General features: G+C 44.4%; 1 protein-coding gene across 9 annotated transcripts in view; it reads right to left on the bottom strand.

Annotated features, from left to right (window-relative positions):
• Positions 1 to 23819, bottom strand: part of nf1 (neurofibromin 1) — a 325252-nt gene that overhangs the window by 24777 nt on the left and 276656 nt on the right. For all 9 annotated transcript variants that reach the window (XM_033045689.1, XM_033045685.1, XM_033045690.1 and 6 more), the window contains 9 exons: positions 19208 to 19422; positions 16737 to 16798; positions 15868 to 15982; positions 12173 to 12274; positions 10625 to 10765; positions 9150 to 9276; positions 6007 to 6138; positions 4192 to 4327; positions 1591 to 1748 (listed from right to left, as the gene is read on the bottom strand). In XM_033045689.1, the coding sequence (XP_032901580.1) occupies positions 1591 to 1748; positions 4192 to 4327; positions 6007 to 6138; positions 9150 to 9276; positions 10625 to 10765; positions 12173 to 12274; positions 15868 to 15982; positions 16737 to 16798; positions 19208 to 19422 (1188 nt within the window). The remainder of the gene's footprint in view (positions 1 to 1590; positions 1749 to 4191; positions 4328 to 6006; positions 6139 to 9149; positions 9277 to 10624; positions 10766 to 12172; positions 12275 to 15867; positions 15983 to 16736; positions 16799 to 19207; positions 19423 to 23819) is intronic.

Raw genomic sequence — 23819 nt, 5'->3', positions numbered from 1 at the left:
AAAGACATTTCAGGAAGTGCTTCTCTGCTGCCCCAGTCAATATTTATCACTAAATCAACAGAATAAACAACTATCTTTTCACTTAGTACGTGTTTGCTTGAGGCGGGTTGCTGAGTGCAGTTTCAGCGCCACTTTTCCTTTATTGCAACAGTGACAACAGCAGAGTGCTTCGGGACAATTTGAGGCTATGAAAGATGGTGCAGGAATTAAAGGCTGAAACAATGGCATCCTCCGTGTGGTGACCACTGCCCAGTCCATCACAGGTACTGACCTCCCCACCACCCAAGGGATCTACAAGTTTAACTGCCTCAGCGCCCCAAACGTGGCGACTCTTTGCATACTTTGTGTACGGTGTGTAAAACAAAGAATTTCACGGTGGCATGTCACATGTGATAATAAAGTATCAATCAATCAATCAATCAATCGAGTCACTGCCTCAAAAAGGCAGCCAGCATCATCAGAGACCCACACCGCTGGTCATCCTCTCATTTCACACCTGAAGGGATAGGAGCCCAAAAACTTAATGTCCATGTTCAGGAGCAGCTTCTTCCTTAAAACAATCAGGCTGTTAAACACTGCAACCTCCAAATAGGCTCTGATGTATATAGATTTGAGGGCATTATGTTTGATTTTGCTCAATAATTATTTATTTATTTGTCTGTTTTTTTTTAATTCACTGAATTTTTTGTTGTTTAGAATGGGTTTTGGTGAGGACTATGTTTACATATCTGTTGCTGCAAGTAGGAACGCCATTGTTTCATTTTCAGGACATATGACAATAAAACACTCTCGACTCTTGCAATGAGATATGGGAAAATCAAAGCAAAAACTCCATGGTCATCACCGTTTATAATCTGACGAAGAAACAGTGCTGAAAGGTCAGGACGCAGGAGAGGGAAGACATGTTGTGGGAACTGGAAGTGGTGTGAGATGGTTGATAGTTCGGCTGGTAATTCAGTCTGCTGCAAGTCGATAAGTGATAGAAGTAGAATTTGGCCCATCAAGTCTACTCTGCCATTTAATCATGGGTGATCTACCTCTCCCTCCTAACCCAATTCTCCTGCTTTCTCCCCATACCCGACACCCATAATAATCAAGAATCTATCTCTGCCTTAAAAATATCCATTGACAGCCTCCACAGCCTTCTATGGCAATGAATTCCACTAGATTCACCACCCTCTGATAATAAAGAAATCTCTTGTTATCTCCTTCCTAAAGGATCGCCCTTTAATTCTGAGTCTAGGACCTCTGGACCTCTGGTCCTAGACTCTGGTCCTAGACTCTCCCACTAGTGGAAACATCCTCTCCACATCTACTCTATCCAGGCATTTCACTATTTGGTAAGTTTCAATGAGGTCCCTGCTCATCCTCCTAAACTCCAGCGAGTAGATCCCTCCTAATAGTAGAAGTGCTCCACCCCCACCTCACAATGCTGCCTTTAACCACTGAAATTGCCTAATTCGTCATCACATTCTTCTCGCAGTAAATCAATATAGTGCCGACAATAAATGTATTGTTTAAGGTTGTACTAGTTTTCATGGCACAATTGATCTCTGCACTCTGTGGTGCATTCACGGTTTATTTCCTTACCTAGTAGCTTCTTGGTGTTGGCCTGTGACGGCTGCCCCATGTCCAGACTCATAGACTTGCGTGTCCTGGGACTGATCTGTCCCATCGTCGGGTAGTTAGCGGCCAAATATCTGTCCGAGATCTTGGGTGAAACCCATGGCTGACTTTCTCTTAAAGCTCTAAAAGGAAACACAGGGAAAAATAGGTGAAACTCCACTGCGATGTCGTTTGAAAATACGTAATGTGCTCTTTCAGTGGTCAAAATTCACAAATATAGAACAATCTCAGATATTAATGGGGAAGAGCGAAATATGACATTAAGCATTAAGTGAAAACGATTCCATTGGAGAAATACTCTCTAGGAGATTCAGAGAAATAAACTCACACATTTTTTAGTTCAGTTTTATTTAGTCATAGTCGCATAGCAGGGAAACAGGCCCTTCGGCCCAACTTCCCAAAGTTGACCAACAGGTCCCATGCGTTTGGCACATATCCTTCGAACATATCCAATCCATGTACCTGTCTGAATGTTTTTTAAATGTTGTGAAAGTATCTGCCTCAACTACCTCCTCCGACAGCACATTCTATATATCCACCATCCTTTGTGTAAAATAAGTTGCCCCTCAGATTCCCATTAAATCTTTCCCCCCACTCCTCGTCTTAAACCGACGACGTATTCTCGAGCACACAATTGAACCAGGATCTCTGGGGCTGGGAGGCATCAGCTTCCATGAAGAGAACTATGAACTTGAGAAACAAGGGGTAAACATCTCTGAGTCACGTGCAAATTGGCAAAGGATAAATAGGATTTGATAGATAAATGTATGGCGTGGGAGAGATGTGTTCTGACTCATGGGACACTGGCAGCAGAACGAGCAAACTCCACACAGGTCAGGATTGAACCCAGACCTCTGGCACTCTGAGACTAATGTAATGCTCTTTGCTTGACTGAACTGTCTTTGCATCAAGAAAGACGAGTTGATAGCACAGATAGCGACAAACGAGTATGATGGTTTAGCTGTTACAGGAACATGGTTGCAGGGTGACTAGGATGCTTAATGTTCCAGGTTATACACGGTTTCAAAATAACAGGCCAAGAAGAAAGGAGATGGGTGGCATTGTTAAGGGCCAATTTCACGACCTAATTCACAACCTTTTTTACTCGTGGACATTTTTCATCATGCTAGAAAAAACTCCCCGACCTACTTGATGCCACGAGTACCTACGACTAGCATCACGGCCTGCTACGACCTATCTACGATCTCCTACGACCATGCTGCGAGTACGAGTCAAGGGCAAACTCGTCAGAGGTCGTGAATTAGGTCGTGAAAGTGGGACAGACCCTTAAATCTAGGAAGGTACCAGAGCTGTGCTGGGTCATGATGTAAATGGACAGTAATTGGGAATCTGTCAGGGTTAAAATTATAAATTGCAGGGAAGGGAGACAGGAGGGAGTCATCATTAGACCCCCAAAACGTGGCATCTCCTTAGGCCAGAGCATAGATGGGGAAATATCAAAGACACGTTTCAGGAGAGACCAAATAGTTTGGGGCTTTATTCCCTGGAGTTTAGAAGAATGAGGGGTGACATTATTCAAACAGACAAGACCATAAAGGGGCTTGACATTAGCAGATACCACAATGTTTTCACCATTGGGAGAGTCTCGAACAAGGCAACATGACGACAAGGGGCTGGTCATTTAAAATTGAGGTGCGTAGAAATTTCTTCTTGCAGATGCTGGCGAATCTCTGAACATCTCTGCCTCGGCATATGGCGGAACCTGGGCCATCATCAGTATTTAAAGTTGAGGTGGACGAACATTTGAAAGATTGACAAAAATATGTATGGAGAAATGGCCAGCATCGATCAGCCACAATCGTATTAAATGGTGGGGCAGGTTTGAAGGGCCTGAAGGTTTTTCCCACTTTCCTGTGTCCGTTTAGTTTAGTTTAGAGATGCAGTGCGGAAACAGGCCCTTCGGCCAATCGGGTGCATACCAACCAGCGAACCCCGCACACTATCCTACACACACTAGGGGAAATTTGGAATTTTACCAAGCCAATTAACCTACAAACCTGTACGTCTTTGGAGTGTGGGAGGAAACCGGAGATGACGGAGGAAACCCATGCAGGTCACGGGGAGAACGTACAAACTCCGTACAGACAACACCTGTAGTCAGGATCGAACACGGGTCTCTTGCGCCTTGAGGCAGCAACTCTACCGCTGCGCCACCGTGCCGCTCTTGTGGTAGAGTCGGCAAGGTTAAATGCCTGTTTCACGCATACTGACTTGCAGCATTTTGACTCCCACAATGTAGGCACGAAGTCAGTTTTTTTTCTGAACACAACCTACCCAGTGGATCACAAGCCAACTTCTGTGCTTTAGAGCCTCCCCACCCTGGCTTGTTTTTCCAATTTCCCTCTACAATCAGTTAACACGGCAGCAATTCTCAATTCACATAAAGCTCGAGCGCGATAAATGAATCTGGCAAGAGAGGCTATTTTTGAAAGTGCGACGAAAGATGTGGTCATATTTTCCAGCTCCTCCCAGTTATCAGCAAAAGATCAACACAGCCAAAACAATAACAAAATGGAAACAATGGGAAAAAAGGTGTATATAGACCTGGAACCTGGGTCACCATGGTACATGGCATATGTATCCATTTGCACGTTCTCCATGGAAACATCAGACATTAAGAGAGACTTCCTATGTTTCAGGCTGCACCGACTCCGCACCTCCTCCGAAACAGTCAGTAAAGCTGCAGAAAAAGGATGTTTTTTAATGAGAAGGACTGCCGCCCAGCTCTTCGGAGTCCATTAACATTACCCAAGACCCCCCCCCCCCGAATCTTAATTCCAACATTAAGGTAAATTACATGGATGGGAAACTCGTGAGGATTCATGAGTTTAAGAATTCTAGATTTCATTTTATCAGGAGCTCCATCTATAATCCAAGTTGTTCATCACAGAAACATGCCCTTCAGCCATTAGGTCCACCTGTCCAATACACTATCTGTACTAATCCCATTTACCACTAAGGGGTTAATGCTTTCTGTGTCATGGAGCTGATGTGCTTGACTAAAAGCTTCTTATATGTTGTGAGAATATCTGTCCCCACTACCTTCTCTGTCAATTTCTCTGTTCACGATTCCAATCCCCTGAGATTCTCTCTGTACCTCCTGCTTCTCATCTTAAATCCATATCCTCTGGTCGTAGACATCCCCCACTATGCGATAATGATCCTTACTATCCCCTCTTAAAGATCACCCCTCAGCCTCGTGTGTTTCAGGGAAAACAACCCCACCCTGTCCAATCTCTCCCTATAACTGTAAGGCTCCAAGCCAGGCAATGTCCTGTGAGTCTCTTCCGTACTCAACCACAACCCTGTTGTGTGATGACAAATGAATCTAAACTTCTCAATTTAGCACTGGTGATGGAGATGAGTGGATTCTAACACTCACACCTTATACCTCCTCCCTTGACTCCGTCCAAGGACACTGACATTTCTTTCGGGTGAGGCAGAGGTTCATTTGCACCTCCTCCAACCTCATGCAAGGGGATCTTGCATCTCCATGTCTCAAATATTTTTGAAAGAAAGCCTTACTAATTCATATTAGGCAAATTACATGCTCCCCATGGATATCTTAAGAATCCAACAAGTTCACAGGAATGGATTGTCATCTGTGACTGGGGTAGCTCACATGGCAACTGCATTGCTATTTATTTGTGAACTTCCCAACCAAGTGCCCCCAAAATGGATTGAAACCTGACCACAATAGGGGCTCATACGAATTAGGTTAAAATCAAGAAATAAGGAACTGCAGATGCTGCTTTACAAAAAGACACAAAGTGCTGGAGTAACTCAGTGGGTCAGGCAACAACTCCGGTCCTGTCCCGAAACTTCACCTATCCACGTGCATCAGCCATAGAAGCGAATCTGGCCATTCGGCCCTTCAAGTTGACTTTGTCATTTAATCATGACTGATCTATCTTTCCCTCTCAACCCTATTCTCCCGCCTTCTTCCCATTACCCTTGACACCCTTGCTCATTAAGAATTTGTCAATCTCCGCCTTAAAAATACCCTATGACTTGTCCTCCGCAGCTGTCTGTGGCAGTTCCACAGCTGTCTGTTCTCCAGAGATGCTGCCTGATCCGCTGAGTTACTCCTGCACATTGTGTCTTCTTTTTAACCAGGTTAAAATAAAGGTGAACACCAGAAATCTGTCTGCACCTCTGGTTTATGTTGGTTGACTAATATTCATCAGCTTTTGATCGACATGCCACGCGGGCAGTGGGTATAAATCACCCCCCTCACACCGTTATTTTTTCTGGCAGTAAACGCAACCAACCCACCTCGTTAACAATCATAGGATGGGAGGAATCTCAGCCGTTGAGTTTACTTTTGATAAATTGAAAGCAGATTAAATGTTTTCTCACCAGCAAGATAAGCCACACTTTGAGTGTTGACTTCAAATTTGTCGTAGTTCCTGTGCTTGCCGACCAAGGCTAGCAGGGTATGCAGTATCCTCACCGTTCTGGCCACAGTGGTGGGTGACGGATGCCTGTAGCCTGAGGAACCAGGATGGAAGGTGGGGGAAAGAGGAACATCAGCTTATCATTCAGTCTGAACGTTACTTTCTAAATTACAAACTAAAGCTGACATCCAACTTGAGGGTTTCCCTTTAGAAAATAAAACAAACTATGATCTTGAGGCACAAAGATAAAACATAAAATCGCGACTTATTTAAATATTTCCGAATCTAAATGTCATAAAGGAAGGTGGCAAAATAGGGGAAAGATCCAACTGTAAGTATTACCGTACCATTTCCTCCTCCTCGCCCCCACCCTCCCCACAACAGCCCTCAAATGCAGATGGAGACTGCAGGTGTGATATGGTGCTGTCCCTTGAGTCATGACTCCATTCCATAGCAGCCGACTCATTTCACATCTGTGCGCTTGCTGCATCTTACAAAATATCAAGGCCTTGGGATCAGATACCATTCTTGCTGAGGTGCTAAAACCTGGCTGTGAAAAAGCACAGATTCACAATTTCTGCATCGGAAAGAGCAGGATGCACCAGAGATCATGATCATGGCCACAAAGGTGGCAGTTCTATCCACGGTAGCTCCAGGTGTACCTCCCTGCTCTCTGCCGCAGGGAAAGGCATTGCTTGGCTTCTCCAACTGCAACTTCCCAGTGAGTAGAGGGGCTGCACTCAGAATCATAGAATAGATTCCGCCCAGCTGCAGGCACAGCAGACGTGATCTTAATCACACAAAAACATCACGAGATGTGAAAGGAGCAGGATCCACCTTTGCACATCATATGTTTCAACCCTGTTGAAGCCTCCGATCCTATTAATCAGGGGACACTGCAGAACATTCTCCACACACGCAAGATGGGGTTTGAACGCGGCGACTCTTTATGTGCTGGTCTCAGAATAAAAATCTACTATCACTCGAAACAATCACCCCACTCTTTTAAATCCCTATTCCCAATCAGTTGTACTTGTGGCTTGATTGTAGTCATGTGTAGTATTATTTGATTTAATTGCATAGCATGCAAACATTAGTCTTTTCACTGTACCTCGGTACACGTGGCAATAATGGGCCAGCACATAGAAACATAAAACATAGGTGCAAGAGAAGGCCATTCGGCCCTTCGAGCCTGCGACCCTTCGGCCATTCGATATGATCATGGCTGATCATCCAACTCAGTATCCCATCCCTGCCTTCTCTCCATACCCCCTGACCCCTTTAGCCACAAGGGCCACATCTAACTCCCTCTTAAATATAGCCAGTGAACTGGTCTCAACTACCTTCTGTGGCAGAGAATTCCCCAGATTCACCACTCTCTGTGTAAAAAATGATTTTCTCATCATTTCTCATCTGCACGGTGGTGCAGCGGTAGAATTGCTTCCTTACAATACCAGAGACCTCCAGGTTTCAATCCTGACTACGGGTGCAGAATTGCCTTTAATTGCCTTTGCTAAAAATTGTAAATTGTCCCTGATGTGCCAGTGTACGGGGATCACTGGTCGGTGTGCACTCCATGGATGTTTCCAGGCTGCATCTCTAGATTAAACTAAAACTAATAAGCCAATACCAATTCCGGATGCCCATAAAAAAATATCTCTATGATTCTAACCAAGTACATCTACAATAATGTCTGTCTCAGTGAAGATGGTGAACAAGGTTGTCTTATTGCCTTTGCACTATCTTCAGTCGTTCTTGCCGCTGGATTGTACCTCATGTTCCACAAATAACTCTGAGGGTGAAGTTCACCTTTAGAACTAGTCTGAAACGCTTCAAACTAGTTGACCCCGCTCCAGAAACAAGGTCTAGCAAACATCACTCAACATCTGCAGTATATCGAACCTTTACCAAGTTCTCCTATTGTCCACTGACTAAAGGTTCCAGCAAGTTCCTGGAAAACAAAGATTACTTCTCATATTTTGGCAGACACCCATGATCATATTCACCAAAGCCTCCCTGCACCTAGACAGAATTTTCCAAAAGGTAGCAAATTGTATTGATGAGAGTAATACAGTTGATAGTCTACATGGACCTCAGTAAGGCATTTTGACAAGCTCCCACATACGAGACTAATCCAAAAGAGCCCAAGGGATCCAGGACAAATTTGCAAATTGGATATGGGAAACATAGGCAATGGGGAACAATGGAATGTAATGTTGGTGATTGGGAGTATGTGACCAGTGGTGTACTACTGTATGCCACTGGGACCCTCACCAGTTGTTATATATGTTTTCAATGTTCATGTATTGCTGTTAATGAGGATAGTTCTGTTAATTGTAGCTACAGAACAACAGTGATGAATTAATAAAATGAGTAGAGATATTGTAGATGGAAATTAATCCTGGTGAGTGCCATGTGATACACTTCGGGAGGACCACCAAAGCAGGGAAATACACAATGAATGCAAGGGATCAACTGGAGATCAGAGGGACTTCAATGTACATGTCCAAGGGACCCTGAAGGTGGCAGCACTGGTCAATGAGGTGGTCAAGAATACTTGCCCTCATTAGCCAAAGCATGGAATGTAAAAGTCGTGAATTCATGGTACATCTTTATAAGACATTAGTTAGGCCACAACCGGAGCACGGTGTACAATTCTGGTTCGGCAGTGGAAAGAGCAAGGGTGGGGGTAATTGCTTAAAACTCAATCTTCATTCTAAATGGAGAGAATGCTGGCAAGTGGGATTAGTTTGGATTGGCATCAGGGTTAGCACAGACACTGTGTTCCTGGAGTGTAACTACTTCATAGGAATTCAAACATTTCTATGATGCATTAGCACTGATGCTGATCTGCTCTTCTCCTTTATTCATCTAATTAACGCAATGTTGCTTGTGTATATAAATTCCAAGGCAACAACCAGAAGTAAACAGTTAGATGTGTCTACTATAACAGCATGCGGCAGTAGCAGACATAGGAAGGAAATGAACAGTTTGCAATATGTTATCAAATAGATAACAAATCTTTCCCTCCATTTCTGTAAACAATTCAACATTAGGGTTTACTGCAGAACCTGCAGAGGCTGGTGATGAATTAATTATCCTCACCTTTCATCAGGTGTCCCACCAATGCAAAGTTGAAGTTCGAGTTGAAATTCAGCCCAACAAAATGATCCATCTGCTTGCAATGCCATTCCAAAGGCCTTCTGATCTCCATAAATACCTCCTCTGGACTCTGAAGAGGAAAGCAAAAGGCTTCAATGAGCAACATCCCAGATCATGGTTGTTTTCTCCACAAATTGGTGGCATTTACTGTGCCAGATCATCAGGGTCAATTAACGGTGGTTTGGACATGACGTGTATGGCTTCTCCTTACTCTTGTCATTTTCAGTCAAATTTCAACACGAAAATCAAAAGCCAGAGATTGCCATATGTCTACACTTGTCTACTCACTTTACAAAAGCAGTTTGAAAATGAGTAAAATCAGGTCAGGTTTATGGTCAGGTGCACAAATACAATGAGGTAGAGGCACAATGAAAATCTTGCTTGCAAACACATTGGAGCACAAAATTATATATTAATTACACATACAATTCTGCAAGGCAGTAAAAAGATTCAAAAGATATTAGTGCAAAGCACAAATAGAAATTAAAAAAAAAACAAGTATTTGGTAGTCAAAGACTGTTGTTGTGGTAGGATGAGGTTTGTGTGGGCGGGTTCAAGAATCTAATAGCTGTGAAGAACTTGAAGGTAAACAACCAAATGCTGCTCATCCCATTTTCATTTCCGAAAGTATTATTTTTTTGCTGATGTTACACACTCAAAAATGGCACAAGTTTGAAAATTTCTGCAAGTGGCAACCCCTAATTTTACAGTTGAGACTGGCAGATTTCTAAAATGAAGCAATGTATTGAGGAATGTACGGGAAAGGGAAGTTCATGGTGTATTTCGGTCAGTGATCAGCCATGACCTCACTGTCAAGGGAAAAAGTGTGACTTATTCCTGTTCCTAAGAGCTTATTGAAAAGGTATTTAGATAATGCAGTTAAAACATTGAAATAGCCATAATAATAAACATGTAATAAATCTCTTTTTTAACAGAATATACAATAATATTTAATTTAAAAGAGAAAATTGTCATTTGTTTTGCAAGGGAAACCCTTTTTTTTAGTAGAGGAGTATATCGATTTGGTGTGACCTAAAACTGTTTGGTGAACCTTTGTAACTTTGTCGGCACCAGAAACGTGGCGACATTTGTGTGCTGCCTCGGTGAGGTCTGCTGTACGATTTTACCGTGTTGTAAGCAAAACAAAGCATTTCACTATACCTAGGTACATGTGACAATAAAGTATGTAGGAAGATGCTGTTTTGCACCGAAGATAAGACACAAAACGTTGGAGTAACTCAGTGGGCCAGATAGCACCTTTGGAGAAAAAGAATAGGCGACGTTTCGGGTCGAGACCCTTGAAGTAGAGTTTCATTGAATTGAAAAAAAAAAGCACTTTTCTCAGAACACTTTGCATTTTTCAAATATTCTTATCTGTTAGGTCGTGTCCCACTTCCAGACATTTGCAGCCCCCTTACCTTGTCATTGAAGACTTTAAGATTATCCAACGTGTGCAGATTTTGTTCCAGCAACGCTGTGCCAGCTGAGTACAGGGTGACTTCATCCAGCTGCAGCACCGCTACTGCCACCCAAAATAGGGCCTTGTGCATATTTGAATCCTTTAAAGGGGAGGGGACATAATCAGGAAAGAATGACAGAGCAGAGAATATTCAGCCCAACTTGTCCATGCCAACAAAATGCCCCATCTCAGCTAGCTCCATTTTCCCCATGTTTGGCCCAGATCCCTCTTGAACCTTTCCTATCCGTCAGGTGGATGCACAGAGTCTCTTGCCCAGAGTTGGGAAATCAAGAACCAGAGGGACTAGGTTGAAGAAGACTGCTCTGCCAGAGAAATTCGACCGTACACAAATTCTCCCTCACATTTTTAATAATAATATATAATAATTATATATAACTATAAAAAATGTTTTATGGTATTCGTTAATGACTGAATGTCGTGTATATTCCTTCAGTTTTATTTTGTTTTATAGTTAGGGTGTTTGTTGAATGAAATGAAAGTATATAACAAGTATATGTGGAATAATATAATGTGGGATGCAATAGGAAATGGATGTTTCTAATTTTGGGAGAAATCAGCTTACAGACAGTGTCCAGAGACAGGAATGTTACATAACCTGGGGACTGCCTGTATTTATCCATCATAATCCAGTCTAGGACAATGAGCAGTAACTTGTACATAATAACTCTGCAGCTCTGCTCAGACTGACGTCCTTTTATCCCCTCCAGGAGTTTGGTTTAACATGTAATCTGAAAGATTGCACCTGCAATAAAACACTTTAACTCCCCTTCCATGCCCACACTGACCTTTCTGTCCTAGGCCTCCTCCATTGTCAGCGAGACGCCCAGTGCAAATTGGAGGAACAGCACCTCATATGTAGCTTGGGCATCTTACGCCCCAGCATCTCTAGCTTTAAACTCTAACTTGCTTTCCCTCTGTCTCCATCCCTTCCCCTTCCCAGTTCTCTGACCAGTCTGACTATCTCCCTGATTACATTTTATCTGTTTGCTTTGTTGTCACCTTCTCGTCGTTAACAATGATCTTTTCTACATTTTCCTTGACCCTCATCTCTTTTGCAGCCTCGTTTTGACACCTTCCCTTTCCTTATCGCTGTGTCTCCCACTCCCCTGACTCTCAGTCTGAAGAAGGGGCTTGACACGAAACGTCACCCATTCCTTCTATCCAGAGATGCTGCCTGCCCCGCTGAGTTACTCCAGCATTTTGTGTCCATCTTCAAATGACGTCACGAGCTCCAGACGGCTCCATCGCGCCTCAATGTGACCACGAGGTCGCGTAATTAGCGTGCCAAGGACACGTAAGTGGGACAGGGGCTTTACTCTGACTTGCAATTAATTGGAATTGATTTAGGTCTCTTAAAATTAGAGAATGTTGCATTGATTGGATTAGAATATAGTCAATCAAATTTCTCTTTGCTTTAGAACGCGATAGCTGTTCTTACTGAAAAGCTTTACATATGGAAAGTTATTTGCTCATGTTGTGATTTTACCTTATTGAGCAGTGGCTGAAGTTTGGTCAACGCAATGACAGTAGCTTCTATCAAAACTTGGCTGTTGTGATTATCAGGACCTTTCAGGCAACTTTCCAGACCCTGTGCCCAGAAGTAGAAATAACTGCGGTTAGTTATATATTTTTCACACTGACACCAGAGCAATCAGAACATTTCCGCAAAGATTTACCGAAAAAACAAAAATGATTTGCTGCTGACTCAGACATGAATGCTGATTGCCAATCAAAATTATTCAAATACAAGAAGGGGGGGGGGGGGGGGGGAGGGAAGTGACCCAAAGAGAGCGTTGTTCCCAGAGGTTACAATGTGAGTTGCAACAACAGCAGTGTCACCGGAAAGGCCGGAGAATGAAGAAGGGCTTGCTTGTGCACTGTGAGTCGGGAGTGGGGTCAGAAGCCGAAACTGTAAATGATCAGGGAGATGGTGGAAGCTGGGGATGGGTCGGCACGTAATTCCATTCGCATTCGGTTTACATTTCCTCCTTCTGTCATGTGGTAGACTGACTCCACTCCCACTCCCCCCCCCCCCCCCCCCCCATTACACATCCCCAATCCTTTCCACTCGTCACTTTAGGGGAGAGGGGGAGGGAAGTAATGCAGGGGTTACTTGAAATAAGAGAAATCAATGTTCACACCGCTGGGGTGTAAGCTGCCCAAGCAAAATATGAGGGGCTGTTCCTCCAATTTGCATGTGGCCTTACTCTGACAGTGGAGGAGGCCCAAGACAGAAAGGTCAGTATGGGAATGCGAGGGGGAGTTAAAATGTTTGAACAATTAATTAAAGAGCAGATTGAAGAATCACAACTAGTGACTATTGGCAGATTTAAAATCAGAATGCTAAAAAAACACCAGCGACAACTTACAGACTGAATTTAAACCAAGAACAGATGATGTTATGTTTGAGAACTATGGAATCAGATGGTGCAAAGATGTAAAAATGGCATCAGCAATGCCATTCTCTTTGCCACTAATTTAGTCCTTCAAACTTCACGTTCAGCAACATCACAATTTTTCACAATCAAGTTGCAAAAGTATTAAAAAAGGTGGAGAGAAAGAAATACACAGCGATGAAACTAGCCTGTTGGCCCACTGAGTCCATGCCAACCATCAGCCATCCATTTACACAACCCCACACTAATGCCATTGTTTATTTTGCCCACATTCCCATCAACTCCCCCCAGATTGTGCCACTGACTGGACACACACCAAGGACAATTAACAGTGGCCAATAAACCTACCAACCCGCATGCCATCGGAAACCCAGGGAATCATTGACAGAGCATGCAAACCATCATACAAACGACACCCAAGGTCAGGTTGTATCCCAGGTCCTTGGCGTTGTGAGGCAGCAGGCCATCAGCTGCACCACTGTGCTGCCTGCAGTTGTCACGTTTTACTAACAATACAGAATTTGAGGTTCCAAATTTGTGGGGGAAAAAAGGATTGTCAAAAATAAAGAAAATGCTTAATTTCTTGAGCGGCATTTTTAATTCCTTTACAACACACCAGGCAGTTTATCAAAGACTGCAAATGTTTGAAGTACGAGACTTTGTGGTTCCTGGCAAGTAGGCTGTATTTACTAACTGAAAAATTAATTTGCTACAGGAAGAAAGATTATTTATGGGGTTATAGAAAAACCAATGCATAAATATTTTTGTATAACAATCAGTGGCAGGATCCAAAGATTCATTTCTTTGCCAATGACTCAAAATCCAGCACAGAATATCATGATTCAATGAGCAAAATAGCTGCAAAACTGCAAATGAAGAATTGTCGGTAAAAAAAAGTGGCTTTGATAACAGAAAAGTAGATTGCCTGCAATGTTTGGTAATAATCAACTCAACTTTGACTTCACTTGGTATGAGATTCTTTGAAGCTGCTCCCATTAGTTTTGGGGCATGGCCATGTGGAATCGCGACTGCTCCAGGGTCAATAATGTTTAAAAGGTATTCGTGACAATACTTGCATGATTTAAGGGCCATTAATTAAACACGGTACTAATCCCAAGGTCATACAGCATCAGCAACTATGAAAGAAAATTAATTACAAGTTCCTAAGGTACAAATATCTGTCTATCCTGCACTAGTTTAGAATGCATCACAGATCATAAGCAGAATAAAGCACTCAACCATCAAATCTATGCGAGCGTTTAAGAAGGAACTGCAGATGCTGGAAAATCGAAGGTACACAAAAATGCTGGAGAAACTCAGCGGGTGCAGCAGCATCTATGGAGCGAAGGAAATAGGCAACGTTTCGGGCCGAAATCAGTCTGAAGAAGGGTTTCGGCCCGAAACGTTGCCTATTTCCTTCGCTCCATAGATGCTGCTGCACCTGCTGAGTTTCTCCAGCATTTTTGTGTACCTTAAATCTACGCGAGCATTGTGTTGAACAATCCAGTTGACTCCCAAAGCCGAACAATTTACTTTCATTCCATTTCCCATTTGGAAGTCCAGATTTGCTCAAGTTTTATCATTCTCACAGACAGGAAGTTTCAGATCATGACTGGTGTCTGATTAAGATCTTGTTGTGTCTATCTTGTATCTTTTGCCTATCACTTTAAATCTGTCCCCACCCACCAATCTCGAATATATATTAACGGAAATGTTTCTTGTTTTCATTTCCCTATCGATCTAAATCCATTGTATTCTAGTCCACCCCTGTAAAATCTCCTCTCAATTTTCACTGCTTCATTTTGTATCCTCCTTCTGACGAGAATACAGTAGTCCAGTTGTGGGTCAACCAAATAGAAACATTGAAATATCCAGCATGGAACATCAGGCCCTTCGGCCCATTGAGTCCACCACGCAGACTATCAAACACCCGCTCACACTAGTTCAGTGTTGTCCCTACTTTCGCTTCCACTCCCAACACACTTGGGACAATTTACAGGGGCCAATTGAACTGCAAACCCGCACGTCTTTAGGATGTGGGAGGAAACCAGAGCACCTGGAGGAAACTCACACAGCACGGAAATGAGCCTCTCGGCTCAATTTGCCGACCAAGACGCCCCATCCACGCTAGTCCCCCTGGCCTGCGCTTGGCCCATACCCCTCTGAACCTTTCCTATCCATGTACCTGCCCAAATGTCTTTTAACAGTTATTGTATCTGCCTCAACTACCTCCTTTGGCAGCTCGTTCCATATACTCGCCACCCTCTGGGTGAAAAGGTTGCCCCACAGGTTCCGATGAAACCTTTCCTCTCTCACCCTACACCTGTGACCGCAACACCACACAACCCAGGCCTAGTTAGAGTTACACAACTGTCAGACATTGAAGATTAATGTAAGTCATTGGTGACAGGGCCAAAGTACTCCTAAAACCACCCCCTGCTCTGCCGATATAACAGAAACAAACTGTTCATTACTGCATGTGCAAGGTGCAGAAATGCAGACCACTTCCAAGAGGCCTTCACCTGAAAGAATGTACGTGGGGAGTACACTATAAATAAATACTCAGCGGCCTATTCTTGTACCGTCGTACTCCTCCCAGAAGCCGTGACCTTTGTTGGTCTGGCAAAACGGATAATCCAGAAAGGCTCTGGAACCAAGGATGTGGGAAATCGGTGGTGGACCTGCAAGTGGCTCTTAAAAATAAGCTTATATTTGTTATAGCTTTATGATCTGAGGGTTAAATGGCAATGTTAAGAATACTGTACTGAAGAATATGTACACTCACCTTGCTCAGGATACGAATGATCTGCTTAATCTGCCCATGGGTTACCCGCTTACTGATACAACCAAAGACAACAAGCGCTCTCGGCTGAAGAGATGGATTATACTGGAATGCAAATCTATGTGGAACAAATACAATTAAAAATCAATGAGATAAAGTTGCAATGATAACAGGCAAAGAATAGTGCAAATAATACCAGACAACATGGAACAGATGCAGCAAATGTCTACAGGTGGGTATTTAAACTCACAATGTCTGGTTCAATAGTTGGGTCCGGATTATTCAATTTTCCAAAGGTGTTAGTAAAAAGACACAACTGATCATGGTATCCATCCAACGATGGGCTGGGAAAAGAATAAAATCTCCTATCCTTCCCGATTTCCCATTGTATCAGTGACTGCTGCTGCAAATGGAATCTGTGGACTGCAGGATGGGGGTGGAATGCACCGACTGTTGCAGGTGGAGAGCTTGTGTGATGGAGTCACGTCATAGTCAAGAGAATCATACAGCTTGGAAACATGCCCTTCGTCCCAACTTCCCCATGCCGACCAAGATGCCCCATCCACACTTGTCCCACCTGCCCGTGTTCCTCTAAACCTTTCCTATTCATGTACCTGTCCAAATGTCTTCAACGTTGCTACGATACCTGCCTCAACTATCGCCTCTGGCAGCTCGTTCCATACACCCCACCACCCAATGTGGCGCCAATGTTTTTCTGAGACCTTACTGGAATACTGCTGAGGCTTACGCAATTAACCAGTAGTCCCCTCAAACCCAACAGTGTGGAGGTAAAACAATTAAGTAATTGAAAAGCTGAAAACAGAAAATATAAGCAACTCTTGTTACATGATGTGCAGAGTAACACAACTTACTTTTGTGCTAACTCTGTCCACTGGTCCAGCCACTTGCAGGTAGGTATATCCCTCATACAAGCCTGAAGAAAAAGGGTTGCTCAGATCATTGAAAAGTAAAATGAACATTCAGATATATGCATATAGGAATACGGAACAAAATAGAAAATATCAGAAGTACAATGAAGACACGAGGAACTTGCTCGAATCTTGAGCAAAACACAAGGTACTCAGAGGATCAAGCAGCACCTGTGGAGGGAATGGAATGATGACGTTTCAGGTCAGGACCCTTCTTTAGACTTCTTCGGTCTGATGAAGGGTCCTGACCCAAAACAACGCCTATCCAGTCCCTCCACAGACGCTGAGTTACTCCAGCACTTTGTGTTTTACAGATGTTGAATATTTAGCAGGTCAGGTAGTAGAAAGAAAAAGTTAACATTTCAAACTGTCCTCTCTCCAAAGATGCTGCAAGACCGGCTAAATATCTGCTGCTTTCTGATTTTATTTCAGGGATAATCACCACTTTGACAACAATCAAATTCACCAACATATATGCCAACTATGTCATCAGATGACAAATTAAGCTGTTGAACTGCACTGAGCTGGAAACATTTGTTTAACCACTGACCAGAGGGCATCCATCACCAGCACCCAATTCTCAAATATACACCTCCCTTCCTCAGACTGCAAGAGGTTACAGGTAAAACCTGCTTTCCAACTGAACTGTATGGCATAAACTGGCAGCTGGCAATGTTTATCGCCAAATACCCTGAAGGATGGACCACACATAAATAAATCAGTGAATACCAATTATTCACCTTGATTTATTTTCTTTATTCACACAATAAACGTAGTTAATTATATCTGATACACAATGCAACTGGAAGCACAAAGAACACTGAAGTTGGCGTTTCAAGTTGTTTTGCTCTTTAGCTGACATCCACTTACACAATTTCCAACAATAAGGAAAAACTTCCCAATTTGAAAATTGCCGATTAAAGGGCACAATTATTTCAGATTCAGATTCAAATTTATTGTCATTGTGCAGTGTACAAGTATAGAGGAAGAAGCTGTTCCTGAACCTGCTGGTCCAACAACGGAGAGACTTGTAGCGCCTCCCGGATGGTAGGAGGGTAAACAGTCTGTGGTTGGGCGAGAGCAGTCCTTGGCGATGCTGCGCGCCCTTCGCAGACATCGCTTGCTCTGGACAGACTCAATGGAGGGGAGTGGGGAACCCGTGATGCGTTGGGCAATTTTCACCATCCTCTGCAGTGCTTTCCGGTCGGAGACAGAGCAGTTGCCATACCATACTGTGATACAGTTAGTAAGGATGATCTCGATGGTGCAGCGGTAGAAGTTCACCAGAATCTGAGGAGACAGATGGACCTTCTGTAGTCTCCTCAGGAAGAAGAGACGCTGGTGAGCCTTCATGATCAGTTTTGAGGTATTGTGGGTCCAAGAGAGGTCCTCGGAGATGTTGACCCCCAGAAACCTGAAGTTGGAAACATGCTCCACCTCCGTCCCGTTAATATGGATGGGGGTGTGCGTGCCGACCCTAGACCTTCTGGAGTCCACAATGAGCTCCCTGGTCTTCTTGGTGTTAAGGGCCAGGTTGTTGTCAGCGCACCATGCTGCTAGGAGCTGGACCTCCTCCCTATAGGCCGACTCATCGTTGTCGCTGATGAGGCCAATCACCGTTGTATCATCTGCATACTTGATGATGGTGTTAGTACCATGTACAGGTGCGCAGTCGTAGGTGAAGAGGGAGTTGAGGAGAGGGCTCAGCACACAGCCCTGTGGAACGCCGGTGTTCAGGGTGAGGGTTGAAGAGGTGTGGTTGTCAGCTGTGCAGCACAGGCCCTGAGGACGCACCCGGGGATGCCGTCAGGGCCAGCAGCCTTTCGTGCATTAATCCTGCTCAGTGCCACATACACGTCGATGGGGGTGAGTGTGAGGGGCTGGTGATCAGCAGGGAGCACAGCCTTGATGGCCATCTCTTGATTTCAAAATGTATTTCATAAAATTGCAGATTCGGGAACAGCATCTACCCCACTGTTATCAGACTACTGAAAGCTCCTTACATAAGCTATGGGGGTGTAGTCCCGATCTCCCAACCGACTTCATGGCAGTCCCAGCACTTTTTTTTTAAACTGCACCTTCTCCATAGCTCTAACACAATAACACTGGAACACTATTTTTTGCACTCTGATGTTTTTCTCTTTGCACTACCTATGGTTCTTGTGTATGGTGTGATTGTACTCATGTATGGTATGATTTAACTGCAAACAATGTTTTTCACTGTATCTTGGTACACGTGACATGATAATGAACCAATATCAATACCAATCTGCAGTCTCGTGCCTAAGTAATACAATTGCTATTTGTCTTTCTTCTGGATCGCATTCTTTGCTGAGAGAACTAATTTGTTTGTATTAGGCACGATGTACTGTTGTTGCTTTTATGTTTTCGCAAATCCAATGAGCAACTCTTACCTCCATGATCTCCAACAAGGCTTCAGTCACAGTTTCGAGGGAAGTCAGAGCAAAAGTCTCCCTCTCATAGGATCCAGGTGAAAAGGAACGATCCCGATAGCTGGATCGGAATGCAATCACGGCTGCTGATTTGACTTTACTGATTCCAAAGAGCAGGTAGAACTTGGGCAAAGAAAACTCCGTCAGGCTGAGCCGCAACACTTGTTTCGTCTCTTCTGTGGGAAAGGAGAAAAGGTTTGCTTTTAAAAAGTTAATGGATATTCCAGCTTGCATCCACAAATATATTTAAACATGCAACAGCAGTTGTTATTGTCTGTGCGATTAGCACGTACGAGGTTAATGCGCCATTCGAAACCACCACTCAAATGCACCTGTTTAATTTAAAGAGCTTATTTGATCAATTGAGCACTGGACAGGAATCTTTTTTCAGAATGTTTCTGTGTCAGTATTCAGCACAACTTGGGTGATTGGGGAAAGCCAGACGTAACTGCAAAATATTGGGAGGAAAAGCCATTGCAGACAATTGTCTGGCTATAACTAACTGGACACAGCAGCCTCCTCAATAAGAAACCGTTCCACTCACTCCACCACCGATGCACAGCTTGTCCCATCTACAGGGAGGACTGCAGCAACTCAGCAAGATGCTCTGAACAGTATCAATGCAACTCATGCTCAACACCAGCTGGAAGGACAAGGGCGGCAAATGCATGGGAGGACCACCAACTGGAAGTTATTTTTCAAGCCATTGGGGTGGCACAGTGGCACGTCTGGTAGAGCTGCTGCCTCACAGTGCCAGAGACCCGGGTTCAATCCCGGCCTCAGGTGCTGTCTGTGTGGAGTTTGCACATTCTCCCTGTGACCTCCTGCAGCAACTCCTGCAGCAGCAGAGGACCAAACACCCTAGACCACTGCTACACCACCATTAAGGATGCCTATCGTTCTATCCCTCGCCCTCATTTTGGTAAATCCGACCATACCGCGGTGCTGCTTCTTCAGGCAGCAATTGAAGTGCGCACCTCCTGAGGTGAGGACTGTTCAGAGCTGGTCGGGGGGGGGGGGGGGGGCTGAGGAACAACTCCAGGACTGTTTGGAGTCTGTAGACTGGGCAATGTTCAGGGACTCGGCAACGGACCTGAACGAATACGCCACAGTCGTTACAGACTTCATAAAGAAATGTGTGGAGGACTGCATCCCAACAAAAACCTTCCAAGTGTTTCTCAATCAGAAGCCTTGGATGAACTATGAGATCCGCACTCTTCCGAAGACCAGACACCGGGCATTCATGTCCGAAGATACAGAGGTCTACAAGAAGTCCAGATACGACCTTGGTAAGGCCATCAAAATGGACAAAAGGGACTTTTGCTCCAAACTGGCGGATGAGACGGATGTTCGGCAACTGTGGCGGGGCTTGAATGCCATCACTTCCTACAAGGCGAAATCAGGAGGCAGCTCGAATGTCAGCGAAGCATCACTCCCTGAGGAGCTCAACACGTTCTACGCACGCTTTGATAGGGAGAATACTGATGTGCCTTCCCGAGCCCCCATTTGCCGTGATGGTATTTCGGTCACAGTCACTGAGGCCGACGTCAGAAAATCCTTCAGAGGGGTGAACCCTCGGAAAGCGCCTGGACCTGATGGTATACCCGGTCGTGTTTTGAAAACCTGTGTGGGCTGGAGATTTTACGGACATTTTCAACCTCTCACTTCTGAGGTCTGAGGTTCCCACCTGCTTCAAAAGGGCATCAATAATACCGGTGCCCATGAAGAGCAAGGTGACGTGCCTCAATTACTATCGACCAGTGGTGCTAACGTCGGTGGTGATGAAGTGCTTTGAGAGGTTGATCATGGCACAAATCAACTCATACCTCGACAAAAACCTGGACCCACTGCAGTTCGCTTACCGCCACAACAGATCAACGGTGGATGCGATCTCGCTGGCTCTCCACTCCGCTCTGGACCACTTGGACAACAAAAACTCATATGTCAGGCTGTTATTCATTGACTACAGCTCGGCATTTAATACAATCATCCCCTCCAAGCTGGTTACCAAGCTCTCAGAACTGGTTCTCTGCGCATCCTTCTGCAATTGGATCCTCGACTTCCTCATTCACAGACCACAGTCTGTTCGTATTGGTGGAAATGTGCCAGCCTCGATAACAATCTGCACGGGAGCATCTCAAGGTTGCGTGCTCAGCCCCCTGCTGTACTCACTCTATACTCATGACTGCCTAGCCGGTCATAGTGCAAACTCCATCATCAAGTTCGCCGACGACACCACTGTTATGGGACGTATCACTGATGGAGATGAGTCAGAGTAGAGAAGTGAGATCAGCCGACTGACCAAATGGTGCCAGCACAATAACCTAGCCCTCAACAACCGCAAAACCAAGGAACTGATTTTGGACTTTGGAAGGGATAGGATGGGGACCCACAGTCCCGTTTATATCAACGGGTCGATGGTGGAAAGGGTCAAGAGCTTCAAATTCCTGGGCGTGCATATTTCCGAAGATCTCTCCTGGTCCCAGAACATTGATGCAATTATAAAGAAAGCACATCAGCGCCTCTATTTCCTGAGAAGATTACGGAGAGTCGGTATGTCGAGGAGGACTCTCTCTAACTTCTACAGGTGCACAGTAGAGAGTATGCTGACCGATTGACTTGGTTCGGCAACTTGTGCGCCCAGGAGCGGAAAAGACTGCAAAAAGTAGTTAACACTGCCCAGTCCATCATCAGCTCTGACCTCCCTACCATCGAGGGGATCTATCGCAATCGCTGCCTCAAAAAGGCTGGCAGCATCATCAAGGACCCACACCATCCTTGCCACACACTCATCTCTCAGCTGCCTTCAGGTAGAAGGTACAACATCCAGGTTCAGGAACATCCTGAAATCTGCAACATCCAGGTTCAGGAACAGCTACTTCCCCACAGCCATCAGACTATTAAACTCAACTCAAACAAAAATCTGAACTTTAATAGCCTATTGCGCTTTATATGCTTATTTATGTGTATATCCATATTCAATGGTATATGGACACACTGATCTGTTTGGTGTTTATTTTTGCCAACAATATTCTGTTGTGCTGAAGCAAAGCAAGAATTTCATTGTCCTTCTGGGACACATGACAATAAACTCTCTTGATCTTGATCTTGACCGCGTGGGATCCTCCGGGTGTTTCAGTATTCCCCAACATCCCAAAGAGATGCTAAATCAAAGTCCCACCTATCTTTTCAGTTGAGTAACACTGATTTGAGTAACAGTGAGTTGGTCATTCAAGCCCTCCAAACCCATTTAGTATTTTTAAAGCTCTTGGTAAAGATGAACTCTCAATCTATTGATAAAATTGAAAGGGATCATGTAGAGGGCCCAATTTAATTGGAGGGATCAGTGTTTAGATCGCCAGCTATTCATCATCAACATCATGGATTCAATATGAGGCAGCAGCTCTACCCACTGTGTCCCCATGCTGCCCTACAATAACCCTTTTGAATATTCTTCCAATTTTAAATATCTATATTAGATTACCTTCCCATCATTGAGACTTGACAGAACACAAGCCATTCATTTTCTTTATCCTTCTTACATGGGACCTCATTTCATTTACGATTTATCACTATCAAGCTGATTAGTACGGGTGTCAGGGGCTATGGGGAGAAGGCAGGAGAATGGGGTTGAGAGGGAAAGATCAGCTATGATTAAATGGCAGAGTACACTTGATGGGCTGAATGGCCTAATTCTTCTCCTAGAACTTATGAACTTATTTCCTCTCCATTGAAAGATCAATCAACATTATGCACATAAGACCTAATGTAAACATCTCGCTGTTGGTTTTCAGATGGAGGAGAACATGCCAGGTTAGAGCCATTTGAACTGCCAGGGCAGAATCAGGTTGAACAGTTTAATTCACACAAAGCTAAATGGTCAAACCGTGACCAGATGTATAAAATATTTCATTCGACAGTTTAGTCTGCATAAGTTGCAATAATTTAGAAAGCTCTATTAACGAGCTGGAAGAAAATATTGTAATCATTTCTCGTTGGTTTTGCAACCAGTTAGAGTTGCTGAAATTAGGTGAACCTCGATAAGTACAACCAACAAATGTCCGATTACAACAAATAATCCTCCGCCATTTCCGCCACCTCCAACGTGACCCCACCACTCGCCACATCTTCCCATCTCCCCCCATGTCTGCCTTCCGCAAAGACCGCTCCCTCCGCAACTCCCTTGTCAATTCTTCCCTTCCCTCCCGTACCACCCCCTCCATGGGCACTTTCCGTTGCAATCGCAAGAAGTGCAACACCTGTCCCTTCACCTCCCCCCTCGACTCCATTCAAGGACCCAAGCAGTCGTTCCAGGTGCGACAAAGGTTCACCTGTATCTCCTCCAACCTCATCTGCTGCATCCGCTGCTCTAGATGTCAGCTGATTTACGTCGGGGAGACTAGGCGGAGGTTGGGCGATCGTTTCGCCGAACACCTCCGCTCAGTCCGCAATAACCTACCTGAACTCCCGGTGGCTCAGTACTTCAACTCCCCCTCCCATTCCCAATCCGACCTCTCTGTCCTGGGTCTCCTCCAATGCCAGAGTGAGCAACACCGGAAATTGGAGGAACAGC

This window comes from Amblyraja radiata, chromosome 28 (genome assembly GCF_010909765.2).
Source record: "Amblyraja radiata isolate CabotCenter1 chromosome 28, sAmbRad1.1.pri, whole genome shotgun sequence".
NCBI lineage: Eukaryota > Metazoa > Chordata > Chondrichthyes > Rajiformes > Rajidae > Amblyraja > Amblyraja radiata.
This window is presented reverse-complemented; position numbering and strand designations above follow the sequence as displayed.